Source organism: Sinohyriopsis cumingii, chromosome 5 (genome assembly GCF_028554795.1).
Source record: "Sinohyriopsis cumingii isolate HCF-2022 chromosome 5, ASM2855479v2, whole genome shotgun sequence".
NCBI lineage: Eukaryota > Metazoa > Mollusca > Bivalvia > Unionida > Unionidae > Sinohyriopsis > Sinohyriopsis cumingii.
The window spans coordinates 538,132-556,201 of NC_142965.1; the positions used below are offsets into that span (position 1 = coordinate 538,132).

General features: G+C 32.7%; 1 protein-coding gene across 1 annotated transcript in view; it reads right to left on the reverse strand.

Annotated features, from left to right (window-relative positions):
- LOC149798505 (uncharacterized) overlaps positions 1–18,070 on the reverse strand; it is a 66,472-nt gene that overhangs the window by 25,416 nt on the left and 22,986 nt on the right. Inside the window, exons 2-4 of the mRNA XM_089957102.1 lie at positions 6,772–6,979; positions 6,317–6,337; positions 2,362–2,465 (exon numbers count right to left, since the gene is read on the reverse strand). Of these exons, the coding sequence (XP_089813228.1) occupies positions 2,362–2,465; positions 6,317–6,337; positions 6,772–6,979 (333 nt within the window). The remainder of the gene's footprint in view (positions 1–2,361; positions 2,466–6,316; positions 6,338–6,771; positions 6,980–18,070) is intronic.

Genomic DNA, 18,070 nt, shown 5'->3' on the forward strand with positions numbered 1-18,070 from the left:
ATGAACATGTTAAACATAATGACCTTGACCCAGACCAATATAATGATCCTAATCTTTAACCAACACTCCTATGAAAATATTGACTATGTTTTTTTTGTTTACCATAATAAAAACAACATTAGTGATTCCTGTCAGGAACACATTAAACTTAATTTTGAATGTCCAAAATACAATTAAAAATAACACCTAATGATGGAGAAAAGGCTAACAAACAATGTAAATTAAGTATACGTCAAAGTATTTCTTGGTCACGGGGTGGAAACCTGAACAGTGCCGATGATATGACAAAGAGGCAACATTGTTGCGTGCAGGGATGGGCCTCAACCAGAGCTCCCAATTTAATATATGTTAAATCCTAGGTCATTTATCACAGAAACTAACAAGCAGACACATGTATCATACAACTCAGGAGTTATTTGAAATGTATGTAAAGTCGCACTCAATCATTTATCCCTACCCTCAGAGGCGTGATCAAAAACTGCCAAATTATTGGTACAATCTGCATCCATGGGGCCCAACATTCATGCGGTTTGCTTGTAGGAAAGAAAAGAGAATGGAAATCTTTCGTGTCGTTGGCTACGGCAGCCTGCTTGGACTGATGTAACAAGGGAGAGGAAATCTAAAACTTTTGACGGTTTGAGAAAATAGCAGATTTGTGTATTGAAGTTTTTTTAAAAATTCATTTGCTTTGTTGGTTTTCAATGATCTCATCAAACGTACATATGCATCTTTAGAAGGAATCGATCAACAAGCGCTTAGGCTTTAGAATCAGTGAACTTTTGATGTGACATTATTCCGACATTTCGTTCAAACGTCAAATATTTCAGAATATATAATTTCTTTGTAGTACTATAGCGATCTGACTTGGCCTTAGACATATCATGGAAAATTTGTAATAGCACTATGAAGCCAATAAACATAACGATAATTGACTCCATATCCTCACACTGAAAAAAAAAATATTGGAAAAATATCGAAAGGCATTAAGATGGATATTTGCAATGTTTTTACTTTGGCCACATTGCAGCAGTTGAACATTGCTATCCCACTTATACTAACTGCATCACTATCAACATTACATTACTATTATGTAATCTATATTCAAAGACTTAAACGTCTTCATATGCTTTAGGGGCATACTTTTGTACAAATAGCGACAATTGTCTCCCTTACACAAAGCATAACGCTAGTACTATAATTTCTTTGAATCCATATATCAAAACACCGACAAAATAAATCTAACGGTGTTATATTTGTTTTTAATCCATGTCTCTGTCCTCATACATTTGTTTATCAAGGATTTAAGCATATGTTTTTTTTTCCTACCACTTAAGGGAGAGATAATTGCATTTTTACGTGTAATTGAGAAGAAAAAACATGACGAGTTATTGTAAACTTTCAATATCGAGTTTATATCCTATGGGAATTAACTGAATACATGTATGTATTAGGATATGTATTGTCATAGTATTTCAATTGAATATATATATACAAAATAAGTCAGTTTTAAATCTTCGTGGCATGTATGTATGTCTGTCTGTGCGTGAGTGCGTGCGTGTGTGCGTGCGTATGTATGTATTTATGTATGAACGTACTTAGGTAGGTAGGTAGGTTTGTAGGTTTGTATGCATGCATTACAGGACTAAAGGTGCGTATGTATGTATGTATGTATGTATGTATGTATGTATGAACGTACTTAGGTAGGTAGGTAGGTTTGTAGGTTTGTATGCATGCATTACAGGACAAAAGGTGCGTATGTATGTATGTATGTATGTATGAACGTACTTAGGTAGGTAGGTAGGTTTGTAGGTTTGTATGCATGCATTACAGGACTAAAAGTACATAAGCTGCGCAATCATTCTATTTAGAACCAAAAATAAGTTAGGTAAATAAAGTGGTTAAGTAATGTCTTCTGTAAATTCTTTGGACGAAAGGTAAATATGTGATATAAAATACAAGAAAATGAACAAAGATGGCATACAAAAATATTTTAACAAAAGGTACTCAAAACAAAATCAGTTGTAAAGATAGAATATTTGCTATGCTTGTCTCATCAGAGAGATTCAATAATGTGTTGCGGTGAGAAGTACCGCTCTAAGTAATGTCATGATAAAGCATGAAACATTAAATTATATATAAAGATTGAAACAATATGAGAAACGAACCATCACTCTAAAGAAACATATCCATTAATCCTTAGGGCTTATTTAATGACACAATCAAGAGAGAGAGAGAGGGAGAGATCAAGAAGCGTATGAAAATCGAGAATGAGAAAAGAACAGTTTCAAATGTTCTGAAAACACATTTACAAAATATATGCAAAGGAATAATGCATATGCTTATCTGTTTACTGATACTTACCGCAGCTGAGAAGTTTGCTTCAAATGACTGGTACTCTGAAGAACTTTTGTCATAATATTCAGGTCTAAAGATGGCATCCACACTCAGTTTCATAGTGACAACCCCTAAAATAATTGTGTCAGTATCTGTATATTTATTCAGATATAATGAAAACATTGAGATACTTAAAATCGAAAACAAACCGGTAAATTTATAGAAACACACACACACACACACACACACACACACATATGTACACACACACACACACACAGACACACATACACACTATACATACCTGCTACCTTATGACTGAACTGATCGTTACCAACGTGTATTGTTTTTCTTTCCTCGAGATACATCAAAGACTTTAAGTTTTTTACTTGAACTATTAGTCTCTTCGTAAACCCAAGTTTTATTCAATTTTAGAAACGGTCGCATTTCAATAAACATGACATAAGTTAAAGATTCTTGGTTTGATACAATGAAAGGTTCATAAGCAATCAGTCTAACCCAATTAAGCAAGGATATATTATAGACATTAATATGTGGTACAAATTATATGATATTAGCTGTCACATACATACATACATACATACATACATACATACATACATACAATTCTTTGCAGATAAATTGGTTGTGCACAAAAGGAATAACTTGTCTGTCTTTGAAATAACATGGTTAAGCCGTAATCCAATCTGTATTTGAAATACGTATATGTATAACTTCGTCAATGTGAAACATGATCAGAAAGCTTTTCTCATTGTGCTGGATTCAAAACCAGAGGAAGGTTTGTTTTCTTTTTAATAATTGTGCTGAATTTAAGTACTTGTGAGACTTTTATCATTTGATGTTGATCGGTTTGCGAAATGATGCAAGGGTTTGAAAGTTCGATTCGTATATCCACCTGATAATCTCTTGTATAGAATTTCTCCACAACTTAAGATACCAATGCAAAATATTTTAGCATACGAAATGAGTTTCCAAATGTTTAGTACATTAGTGAAATACGGACCCCCTCCCAATAAAGTCATACATCATTGGCTGTCAAACACTATGCAGCATACGATGTATCGGCTTGAATTTTTAGCGTAGAAACTTGTGTTCAGCATAAAAATAAGTTCAAATGGCAAGATTTGTGACTATTTTCTCAGTTGCTATTTTATTTGCGCAAGTTACAATGTATAACAAATATCCTACAAAAGAGATCCTTAGACATTTACATTGAATAATATAATGTATTAATTATATTTAAGTTTGATTTCTTATGAGCATAGAAGTTGACTTCACATATTATTTAATATCATGATCCGGAATTATAACAAATCCGTTCTGATAGCTTTTTCTATGATTTCCCATCGTTACGTTACTGCGGGACAAAACACACGTGCACAACAGTTGTAGGCGTTATTGTATCTATCACTTTCCACATTCCACTATCAATTCATAACTTGTCATTTACATTGTCAAGCTATTAACACATCCGTTTCTTTACTTTTATAGATATTGTGTTAGACAATTCTATTAATTCCAGCGATAATTACTATCCTGAAATGCGCTCAGCTGTTTACTAACATATATATTTTGTCAATTAAAAGCAGAATAATATCTGTTTCTCCGTTTTTTTTTCTGAACATTCATTTTAAATAAAGGTTTTCACCACGCAGTAAATGAAAGGTGATTCTGTGTTGGTGTTATATATGAAAATAGTACGTATCGTATCTTAATATAAAATTATAAAAGCAAACCCACAAAGATGTCATCACTATGCATTTAAGTTATGCATTTTAACTAAATCTTTGTCACGAATTCTAGAGCAGGGAAAACAAGTTCAAGAATTTTAGACAAATTGAATGAACCAGGTAATATAGGTTTTATGCGTAATGTTAATTTAGGAAATAAAACAAGGCACATACAAATCCCGGAATACAAACATAATAATACTTTCATCCATTTGACGAAATTGTCCCTGTGGCTGTACGATGGAGCTCAAAGATATGATTCATAAACTGAAGTAGTCAGGTGTTATTTATATTCCATAAGAAAACCATTACTACGTTTGCCTTTGCTTTCTCCTGAAAATTATCTAACCAGTGCAAAATTTTCACCTGCATTCAACAGAAAACAGCAATAAAGTCTAAACAGAAAATAAAATGTTGGTTTTTTGTGTGGGATGAGACAGTAAAGAGATATGATTCAGCTCATTTGGTAAAGGTCGTTTGCATTCAAATTCCAACAATTTATTTCAAATGCACTATTTTCCAGCACATGGCACATAAATTATATTGAAGTTTGTATAGGATGAGTCCAAATTAGCTCCCATCATAACTATGTATAGGATGAGTCCAAGTTAACTCCCATCATAACTATCTATAGGTAGAGTCAAAGTTAGTTCCCTTAACAACTATTTATAGGATGAGTTAGCTCCCATGATAACTAAGGTGGTCAATATGAATGGGAACTTACAAGTAATGCACAAGATAACACACAGAGCTAAGATAATACATACAGTGGTGCTCCTGGCCTGGTTGGTTGTAAAACTACTTTTGACTTTAAGATATGAAATTCTTATTAATACCATTATCAACAGTATAAGTATGAAATTCTTATTAATACCATTATCAACAGTATAAGTAGGAAATTCTTATTAATACCATTATCAACAGTATAAGTAGGAAATTCTTATTAATACCATTATCAACAGTAATAGTAGGAAATTCTTATTAATACCATTATCAACAGTATAAGTAGGAAATTCTTATTAATACCATTATCAACAGTATAAGTATGAAATTCTTATTAATACCATTATCAACAGTATAAGTGTGAAATTCTTATTAATACCATTATCAACAGTATAAGTATGAAATTCTTATTAATACCATTATCAACAGTATAAGTATGAAATTCTTATTAATACCATTATCAACAGTAATAGTATGAAATTCTTATTAATACCATTATCAACAGTAATAGTATGAAATTCTTATTAATACCATTATCAACAGCAATAGTATGAAATTCTTATTAATACCATTATCAACAGTAATAGTATGAAATTCTTATTAATACCATTATCAACAGTATAAGTATGAAATTCTTATTAATACCATTATCAACAGTATAAGTATGAAATTCTTATTAATACCATTATCAACAGTATAAGTATGAAATTCTTATTAATACCATTATCAACAGTATAAGTATGAAATTCTTATTAATACCATTATCAACAGTATTAGTATGAAATTCTTATTAATACCATTATCAACAGTATAAGTATGAGATTCTTATTAATACCATTATCAACAGTATAAGTATGAAATTCTTATTAATACCATTATCAACAGTAATAGTATGAAATTCTTATTAATACCATTATCAACAGTAAAAGTATGGAATTCTTATTGATACCATTATCAACAGTATAAGTATCTTCTGACAGCTTGGAAACCAAAATACAAATGCGTTTATAACTTCCATTTTTATTCACGAACGTGCAAGCCATTGGTACGACAGTTAATAACTATGCCATTCTATACTTCAGGAAATAGCCCACGGATGTCAAAACTTCTTTTATTTCACCTCACTTTATTCTCGTCAATTTATTAAGAGATCAGAAGTACCAGTTTAAACTGTTTTTCCTTGTGATGGGAGGTTGGGGTGGGAAGGCGTCGTACTTCCAAATCAACAACTTGAGTGAAGATCTTGTCTACAAATTTTTACCTTTAAACAAATTACATAAAAATATTTAAAATAATACATAATTGCATACTCTTGGTGTTATAAGAAATGAATAAGTGAGCTTGTTTGGAATTTCATCAGTACACAAGGAAATAACGCGTCAAACTCTACAGAAGCAATGTAAGGAAACTATAAGACAAGAGTAGAATGTCTAACAGGAAACACGATGATGACTAAAATTAGTAGTCAATGGCATCACTCAGGACGATAAAGCTGCAAGTATACTCACTAATTTTGTCAGGTTGACTTTCTGAAAGAGAAACAATCAACATCATGTGACATTTTTAAGTTACGCATTGTATGAAAATAAAAACACATATTCATGCATTTTTATAAGCATTTTATTCCAAATATCTGTTAGCCATAAATTCTTTTTTTATTTAAAAAATTAAAACTTTATTTTAAAGAACAATATCGGTTGGATTCATTCTCCTTTTTCGACATTATATATCCCTTGTTTAAGTTAAATAAGGTAGATAAAAATAACATCTGGTAGATAATAATGACATCTGGTAGATAATAATGACATACAAGCTCCTCGTACAGTCCTCAGTTTGTAACAGCAATTAGGTGACGAAAACTGACAGGTATTAATAATAATAATAATAATAATAATAATAATAATTACACTACTACTATTACTAATTATTATTATTATTATTATTATTATTATTATTCACTCACCTGCAGGCCTCAAAGTAATGACGAGAATCGGGATGATGGCCACTGTTATAGCAATCAGACCGATGACAAGCAAGATAACAGCGATTTTACGTCGCTGGAATCCATGTCTGAATTGCTCATTGAACGGCCCGCTAGTGGTATTCCCGCTAGATGACGAATCCGTCACTGATCGGCTATGATAGTAGTGTGGAGCATATTTCAAACCAAGCTAAACAATAAATAAATAAGTAATAAACAAAGGAATAAATCAACAAATAAATAAATAAATAAATAAATGAATAGACATGTAGCATCAATACATTGAAGGGCAATGGAGAAAGCAAATCAAGAAATAATGATCAGCCGTCAGTTGATCATATTGGTTTTGGAAACTAAAGTTCTATTATTCTTACTCACTGTGGCATCTTAATTGATCTGTGCGCTGTATATCCATGTGTCTTATAATTGCCACATCAAGTACCGTTATAATATATGCTGGCTATCCACCCTGTCCATTGGTCAGCCCATGTTTAATTGACATACATAAGACATAACTCGTATGCATCATCGGTAAAATAAAATGTGAATTGTGCAATAGTTGCACCCATGGTGGAAAGGTTATAACTCCTTTTATAGACATTTGATTAGGTTTCATTTGTAACACATATTCTCAAATGATAAAACCTTCAATAATTCCCATCAAAAATTTTTTATCTAAAAGAAGATAAAAGAATACAACATGTTTTCGTGTTAGAATCATGTCAGAAAGTTAAAACTAAATATATGATTCGTCAAAGGTCAGAGAAAAAAAATATTTACCACGTATTTTCAGGCTAACACTCAGCAAAGAAAGCAAGATGCTAAGATGAGCCGCTGTTTTATCGGAATTAACAATCAGACGAAGGTCTTGAACAACATGGGCACTCGACAGGACTGGATCGATATTATTATAGAATTTCCGACATGTAAAACACTGTTTATCATCTAAACTTTGGATTGTATTGCCAGAGAATGCTAAAAACTGACAAAAAACCTCAGTTTAAAGAAACAAGGACACAATTTTACAGCAAGACAAATTAACACCTAATTAAAATATGTTTAAAAAATGCAATACATCCTCTCGCTTTCGAAGGATGTAATCATTAATTTACTTTATAATAGTATGTCATTGCAGGACGTTACCGTCTTATAAAATGATAAGTCAGTTTGTTTTCGCCGTATTGTTTTTCAAAAATGTGGATCAGTCAATTTACAATGGTATGTAACGAAGCTGAGGTAAAAATGGATTCAGAGGTCTAAAGAGGTCTGAGCAAGAGGTCTAAAGACAGAAATGCTATCTGATTTGGTAGCATACATCACAGTAATGCAGTATCTGAAACGGAGAGTCGAAAGCGCTCAGGCTAGCTAAATATTAGTTTCGCACTGTTCGTTGTCAGTTTATTGCATTTATCTTAATCAATCCCTGACAAACGTGTTCCCTGGCTGGATCCAGTGCACTGGAAAGAATTGTTATATATATATATATATATATATATATATATATATATATATATATATATATATATATATATATATAAAGACATAATTAATGAATTGGACATAAGTGCATAGTATTTCATTGTTCAACTGATAAAATGCATTTATTTATTATCTCTTTTTCCGGTTATATTGTAAGGTGTTTAAACAGATTGTCGACATCATTACTTCACAAAAGTCTGATCAACATTGGTTTTCTTGAGCTTTTTAAAAATCATGTGTGCAATTTAAATATTATCTTCTGAAAATAAGGCGATATTTTAGGAACGTACGCAATACTTAATTATTATATGATGATATTTGCCTTTACTTTGCTTTGATTGTTTGGTTTTAATTCATTAAATGCTTTGGATTTTTTAAACATGTATCTTGTAGCTCACTTTGTCCAAACATCAAGTTCAATTTCTACCTGACATGAATCAGTGACTTTTTTCTGTAAACAACTAATACTAATACATATGTTATATTTTTCTGCAAGTGAAGGTTAATAATTAGGATTATTAGTATAGTTGCTTCAAGGGCATTATGTTCATCAAGTTATTTATTATATTGTTAGTAGCAGATCTTTTAATAACAACAAAGACTTTTTCTTCTGGAAATGAACTTTGGGATCTAAATCCGTGTAAGTGTTTTGTGTCTATGGCTTTTATATAATCTTGTTTGCTGTAAATCATTTTTATTCCTGCGACATCATCTGACGCAGAAATAATTCTTATTGTCGTGTTCAGTTTGGGCTGGAATTGTTTATTCAAATTATTATTCACTGGAAGTACAAAGTGCTCATTTATAATACTATTCTCGGAAAGAAATATTAAATTGAAATGACAGTAAAATTCAAACATAGAGACCTTGAATTATAGTACTGTGATTCAACACAGGACTGTTGGCACATCATTACAATTCAGGCCATTTGTACGTTAGTACATTTGAGACTACCAGCCACTACAGGCACATCAACAAATTCAACGTTAGTATTTATTTGTTACATAATTAATGCTTTTTGGATTACGGGATTGATGATAATGATGATGATGATGATGATGATGATGATGATGATACAATACCACGGAAAAGTAAAATTTATATATTCTGACTGAAAAGAACTTCACGTGTTACTGCAGAAACAACCACGCCACGCATGATAATTTCTTGTAAAGTTTAGCTTGGGTACTTGATGTTATGCTCTACGCATGCATTTATTGGAATCTTTCGATTGTGAATAAGTGAAAGGACAGTTTATAACGACTGTCTTTGTTGTATGCGTTTGAATCGTGTACCAAATATTTCATGAATACTAGACGATTCCAAGCAAATAAATGCCAAGAATATGAATGAGCTGCCTGTAAACACGGTTCACTAAAGATATAAAGTTCTGGTTTAGTGGGTTGTGAATGTGTAGGATACATCGAATAATAAAAGAGAGATTGGAGGTATCACCGCAAATTACAAATTCTACAGAAATTCAATAACTCTCCGATTAATGTTATTCTATATTTTTTGGAGTATGCATACAAATCATGGTTTATGCATATCGCTCCCCACCAATAATCGACAACTCATCCACCCCTGCCCCGGATAATTTAGTTAACCGTTCGTCATTCAGAAGTCCATGGTCTAAGTACGAGTGTACTCAGAACAAAGAGAAAACTAAGACACTATAACCTCATTAAAATATAAAGGTTAACATTATGTTCCCAAACTAATCATATTAACTATCATGTTTGAAGAATTATAAAAATGGCTAATCACCAAGCAAAATAATGTAATGAAGTATTAATGTGGAAGACACAATGCATTTTGAGACTGTGTAGATGATGTGAATTGCTATAATATTCATTGTGCACGTGCAAAAAACGTGCACTGCAGATATTGATTTGTATCTTTTTTGTACAGTACAAGCTAATCTAGCTTATTCCCTACTCAAGGGTTATCTATTGTAACAATGCCAAACAGGACGAAATTGAGGTAATGGGTACGGTGTTTGAATATTCAGGTTTACATGACTGATTTTGAATATAGCATGACTTTAAAAGATCAGTCAATTTTTTTACACAGGAATGAGGAAGTCCCGATGCAAGCAGTGATGCAAAATCCGTATGAAGAGAAACATCTGCACATTTAACCTTTCTGTGAATTTTACCCAACTTTCATTTGGTTGTAAACAGGACAGTATAGGTGATTGATTTGATTTTATATAAGGTTGAAGACACATTTTATGGTACTCATTTTTCAGGTGGGGCATACATAATATGGTGGTCACATTGGACACAGAAAGAATGAACTATACACTTGACTTTGACAACACTGTGAGTAATAATTGCGTGATCAACATATTGGATATGAATCAGTCGGATGTACGTGTTATATCATACATTTGACATGTAAGGCACCCGCTGCATTCCCTCATTTTCTTTGTTCGTGTACATTTTTCATCATTAGGACAAGCACATACTCCTGACACGCCTTTATCTCAATTTAAGACGTTTTGCATTGAAAGCAGCTTTAGGGAGAATAAAATATAAGTTTTTAATTTCAAGCAGGCAGAGCAATTGCAAAATGTAAATTCCAAAAACCTGTCTTTTCCTATAAAGATTTCTTTAATTTGAGAAGAAAATCCTGATTTCTCTTCTGAAAATAGAAGGGAGGGTAGAATAACGCCAGCCGACAACGGTCATATTTTATAAAATCTGAAATATCATGGACTAGGAAACCGACTAGCCCAAAGGTTAGGGCAAGTCTATATTCCTGTCCGACAAGTGCATGGCTGCAAGTACAATTTGTCAACAAACAAAAAAGAAGGAAAAAGCCAATTTGTTTTCAGATAATTAATATTTCTTCCGGATCAGAATTTTTTTACTCACAACATAGTTATTAATTGCATATACTAATATGAGGTAATATGGTACGCGGAACTTTGACTTTCAAGACTCGGACGAAAGGGGCTTGCTTGTAAAGATTGCCCTTATTAGTTGTTAGTTGAATAAAGTACGGCGACCCGGAGCCGGTAATTAGTTGATTTGCTATGAGTTACACTTTCTCCTCTATTTGAATCCTGTGCTTCAAATTTGCAAGAGATGCACACGATTGTATTTCAGCAAATGTGTTTGTTTTCTAAAGAGATAGTAGTGAGCTTGATCTGTAATGATCCAAAGATATACAGCTTTAGGCTTGTCGCCATTGATCGTCTACAATCAGAGTCGACATTTTATGGGAACGAAATATTAAATCAGTATGGCTTTTTATAATAAAGCTGATATTCTCTTCAATATTACAGTGCTCCAAGTCTAGTTCATTCCCTAGCTTGAGGCTAACGTGAGTATAGTCAGAACTGTTACAAATTACGATGTTTTCCTAATGATTGTGAGTGAAATTATATGCGGAATATGTATAATGTCATATGTACACGCCAAAAAACAAATCATGAATATTGCATGTAGGAAGATTGTTGGATAGTGAATAATGATAGGTACAAAAGTCAGAATCAAGGTAATAATTTTGTACCATATTTCCCTAACTCTAACAATCTATGTGCATAAGCTATGAATCAATACATGAATGTTGAAAAATCTTGTGTGTTTGTGTGTGTGAGTGTTTTGGATTTTTAAAATAGTATTTGACGCATGACGAAAAGGAAGATATTTATACTCCTAAAGGTAGTCTCTTTGTCCATGGACCGCTGTGTGCACTGGGCACATGAAGTTAAAATAAGTATGCAAGAGGAATAAATGTGTGTGATTTGGATTTTTAAAGCATCTTTAAAAAATTTCAGTCATATCGCTACGATGTCTGCAGTGTGGCAGTTTATAGTGATGTCTAGCACTGGTACATCATGCTGTAGATATGTAGCATGATTTCCCACCTAGTCACATTATCCTGACACCAAGCCGACCAGTCCTAACACTAACCTCTTAAATCTGAGCGCCAGAGGAGGCAGCTGTTAGTACCAGTTTTATAAGTCTTTGGTATGACTCGGCCGGGGATCGAACTCTCGACCTCCCTTATCCGAGGCGGACGCTCTAACTACTAGGCCACCGGAGCGATTTGATCAATCTTTAGATGGACACTAATGTCCAAATTGAAGAGATAAGAGATATAAAAACTGTTACTCAATTTGCCTGATTATAGTCAATTGCATTAACGTTTACGGGTTGGATTTTAAAAGTAGACATGAATTTTCCATTACCCTTGCTTTACTACTTCAAATACCGTTTGATAACTCCTTCCACATTAACTCATGAAATGAAGTCTCTACTTTGCCAAAGAAGTGCATTGAATATTTCAATACTACGAGACTAATAGTACTAAAACTGTTTTATTTAGAAACAAAGCAAAATACGCTATTTGCTATAAACTATGAAAGCTTCCCACAAAAGTAAAATGTAGACTTTGAGTTCTTCATCAAATACGTTACCATGTCATAATTCCTTAGGAAACCTACTACCGCCTCACAAATCGAACCCTTCTCGCTTAAAGCATACTAGCTTAAAGCTTATAAAAGCAATACTTGTAGATTGATTGCCCGAAAAGTTGGTTTTGTAGCTCATGTAGCTTGCCAGACTTTTTCTTTTCTACATGGTCACATCATATTATTTTGTTTCGGAATAAGTGAGTATAGTATTGCACTGTTGATCGAAGGCGTAAATAAAGTATATTTCAGAATGAGAGTTCCTTAACCTATTTCGAAAATAAAATAAACCATCATTTAGAACCACCAGTGTCAAAACAAACAATTATTGGTACTTTTCATGATAAATATTGTCTTTCACGTGTGTCAATTATTATATGTCATCGTGCCGGATGTGCAAAACAAAGGTGCTAAGCATCATAGACTAATTGAAATTTGGATGCGTTATGCACGATTGAGGGCTTGCCACGGGGGCTTCATATGTCACAACTTTTTGCTCCTAAAATTATCAGCAACAGTAACGTCTTAACGGTGTCTTATTCAGTTGAAAAGGACTGTGTACTAGATGATATTTGTTTGCACCACATGTGCAGATTACACAATGCCATATTATCAGATTAAATCAAACTATATGTTTACCTATTAATCCGCCGTTGTCAGGCAGAAAGAAGCTAGTTCAGCATATGGATTTCTCTTTATCTCTCAGAGCATTCACGTTTCAAAAGTTTATATGTTCCAAGTGTATATACTGTGAACTAACCGAATAAGTTAATCCATAGTTTTCATCGAATTTCTTCCTATGTGGATTAAGCTAGAGTGGTGCCTATTGAATATTGATCTACCCCTCAATGAAACGTCAACTGAATATTCAGTTTCATTCTAAGTAAAATATGTATACAATCGTTAAAGCTTTGCAAAATGTTTCATTACAGATGATGTTAGATCTGGGGCAACTGAAAAGTATCTAAGTGTTTTCGTGTCCATCAAATTATTAATTTTCTTGTTGTAAAATTACTTTCAGTTTCACTCATCAATCATTATCTTTTTAGGTTTTATATCTCTATCTTTATAACCTTTCAAGTTAGTCTTCTGCTTTTGTAACTTTTCATAGTCTGAATGGCCTGGTAATTTCAATGATTTTCATAAACAGCATATGTTTTGGTCTAGTAATTTTTAATTGGATTTTTAAAATGCAAAAAAATTATTTGTGATAGGGCATATACGTTTTTGTTTAACAAAATCCAGTAGCATCTTGCTGGACTAGTAATTTTTAAGTTTCAACTTGTATTATTCTTGTACTCCTACACAAAAACATAACACTGAAATTTGTTTCTGCCTGTCATTAGTTTGTTTTAGTCTGAATGTGTACACCATACCGTTAAAAGTTAATTTCGTTAGCTTGTTAATATGTTAAAGCTTCTAATTATATAGGTCTGTACTGGTTTTGGTCTCTGGTGTTTATTAATTATTGCCTCGAATTGTTTAAAGTACACGAACAGGACCTTGACAAGTTGCCTAATGACCAAGGTTTATGCGCTGACATCTTTTCTTTCTTTCAGTCTGGATTTTGGTTTATTAGCTACAGTCGCGTTGATCTGTTATTGTATGTACCTTTATGAAATGCATGCCATGTTTATATTAATATGAAAGTAAACACTCCAAAACGAGAAACAAATATTTAAATAGGGTAATTCGTTACATTGTCGGATGTTAGCGACAAGTAAATTTTGTATTACTTCCATTCGTCACTAAAATTCATGGTCTTAACGGAATATATTTGACGTTACTTATGACTCCGGAACATGACACATTTTCACTCCAAAACTAAACCTTAGGCTCCGAACCCTAAATTGAAAAGTAGGATATTAAAAGTTTAACAGGCCACTATATGCTAGAGACACGCAAGGACTGAAGAAAGTAATAATAATGTCCAATTCTAACTGGCATTATGGATAGGAACCAAAGCCCCAAACTACCTGAGTTCACTCTATCCACATGTTATATTCCAATCATCAGTAAATGTTGACCACACTATTGCTCTGTGTAGACATTAGTGTTAGCCGATTCACTGTTCACCACATAGTCAGTGGGAATGGATATGTCCCAGTGGGGGAATCCAGAAGAAATGCAAAACTAAGTCAATAAAACCATGAATAAACGATCGTGATAAAGGCTTAAAGCTGTAAGGTAACGTACTGAGAAAAAACAAATTGATTTTTAACACTCAGGAGAAATAGTCTGCACAAAACGAACTCCAGATATATGACCAAGATGGGACTATGAGAGAGGCACAATTCATCATTAAACATTGTATATATCACATGGTGTCATAGTCGATGCCTTAGTGATATAAGGAAGCGTTTACTTTCTTTATATTTATGTATTATATACTTTTGAACTCAACGGATAATTTAATACCGTTTCGGGCAGTAGGTAAATTATTTCTTAGTGCCAAATTGAAATGATTTGATACCAAGGCCAGGAGCTTAACTCTCTGAACTGGATGAATAGTTTTGAATACCCTGAAATAATAGATTAAGTTGCTTTACAATTAAAACTCTTTTAAGCGAACACAGAAATCCCTTTATAAAGTGTTGCCCGTTTTATCTTTGGTCACCTTACAAGGCAAACAATGAGTTGAAGAACAGAAGGAAAGCAAGGATTATCACCAGATAGCTAAATAATAGAATTAAAGCTGGACATAAAGAGTATACATCTATCTCTTTGATTCTTTACCACCTTGATTAATAAAAGTAATTTTAAACTAGCAAATGTGCACACACATATATATATATATATATATATATATATATATATATATATATATATATATATATATATAATGTATACGAGTGTGTAGGTTTTCAAATAATATGGAATTTAACACATTTTAAGATAGTGGATATAGGTGAAATGAGTCGGGATTTGAAGCTTGTTTTGTACCTCATGGATGCAATCCAAGTTAGGTAACTCGACTCCTTAAGAGAAACGGTTACGTGAGGGCCAGATTCGCTCGACGTTTTTGCGTTTTGAAATAAAAACATTCTGTAAGGGGCTGTAAAAATGGACCTTGTTGGCACTTGTCCATAGTATATTGTCTGCGTTGTGAACAGAGTAGACCCATACGCACACAATGGTCTGTTGTTGTAAAATTCTCAAGCCAGGAGATCACAATCGTTGAGCTTTACTTTAAACTGAATAGATTCAACGAAATGACGTTACTTTGAAACAGCTGTCATACTACTACTACTACTACTACTACTACTACTACTAATAATAATAATAATATTATTATTATTATTTTTATTGCTTAAAGAGAATACGTTTAATTCAAAATCGACTAATCTTACAAGTGGTCATATCATTAAAAATACCCATAATAATACAACTTATATTCACAAAAGAAACTATTACTAGAGTGTCTGAAACACTTAAATGTAATCATAAAACTAACAAACGTATGCACATTAGATTCAATCATGGGTACAATATACGTGTATGTTCGAGACATGGGAATGCAATGAGGGAATCCAAGTTCAATCTGTCGATTTGGTTGAGTGAAGATTTAATCAGAAGGAAAAAAACGAAAATTGCGAAGCATGTTCCTAACATAAAAAAATCTTTTTTGTTCCTAAAATTCATTGGGAATGATTTTCTACAACAATGCTACAGAATGTGTTCAATATGATTTTTGCAGAATCATATTGAAATTTAGCAAACGAAGATTAGAGAAAAAGACTGTAGAGTGTGTGAATGGATATGGGAAGCTGGAATAATGAGGAACAAGAAATTTAACGCTCATGAAAAACAGTCAGTACAAAGAAAGGTCAGCTAGTTTCCGAAAAAGAAACATGTCGGAGGCACAATGTATCCTTAGTCATCTTATATATCGTCAGTATTATTGTCGGCGTATTGACGCTGCTTGATTAATGGAAGATTACCCCTTTTTGGTATTGGTGGCTTTATTTATGTCACCCTGCCAAGATGAAGTGATTTACAGGGCTCAGTGTTTAAATCTCAAAAGTGGATAACTGAATTTTAATTGATAATCTTGCCATATTACACTGAAATCATCTCAAACGGACCAGGAAGTCTCGGCAAATGCTTTGATGTAAAATATTGTAGATAGTTGTATACCACGTTGAAATGTTTAGCTAATATTAGACGTTTAGATACTGCGCCTTTCTGATTTTCAAAAGCATAATGTTTTTTAATTGAGATAATTTCATTTAATGGTCGCTACAAAGGAAGAAAATTCACAAATATTTTGATAAACTCACACATAAACATTATCGATAACTCAGATATGGTAGAGTGTGCATGTTGTAAGAGGGCAAAAATCAGGTTATTAATACTCAAATGTGCGTGACAATAAGTGGATTTAACTTTAGACTGGAGTCAAGGTGGTTTCTAATGATCACTCTGGAGATTTGACAAACATAATCTTTATACATGATTGGCCATTATGTTGTCGGTTATCTTGTAAACGATGGGATGAATTATATAAGGAAGAAAAGATTTTTCATGGCTTAAATAAGACAGTATTTTGAAGTTATTTGAGGTTTGAATAAATATTTCCATCCTGTTTACCTAAGGATTTTAGACTCTAAATGAACAAGAAAGATGCATCGATTTATGCGTTATTTACAATTGGTAAATGGGGAGGGACCCCATTATTTCTTTCACATTGCTCTTTTTACCTCTTTTATGATTTTTGGATGAATCTCGTTTGCAAAGAGTAGCGAAGAGGCAAACGATATGAAAGCTGGCGAGCGATTTTCCAGTGTATAAACAACATTCTCAAAAGGTCATGCACAACGGCATTTCATCATTTCATAACTGGACAATCAGACTGAGAAATGAATAAGAACAGTTTAAATGTTCATCATAGATCCACACACACACACACACACACACACACACACACACACACACACACATAGACACACACAGATGTGTGTATATATATATATATATATATATATATATATATATATATATATATATATATATATATATATATAATTCCTTTAAGTTTTGAATAAATGATTCATTCAAACATCTATATCTTTAAACATTTAGACATGTACACTATCACATTTAGTTTACATATTGTTCACAACGATTGCATTCGAATAGTATCGACTATTGGGTGCAGTGAAATACCAACTTTATTTTGCTTCACACAGGTACAGACGCCGTTCAATACGACCACCTAATAAGGAAACATGATCAATATTCATCTCATTTATATATATGCTTGCAAAGGACTTATTATTTTCTCTCTATTGATGTATGTTTAACATTATATGCTTGAGGGTTCAATAGACTCAACAAGTACAAATAAAATGTGTCAGCTATTCCCAATATACCTCTTGA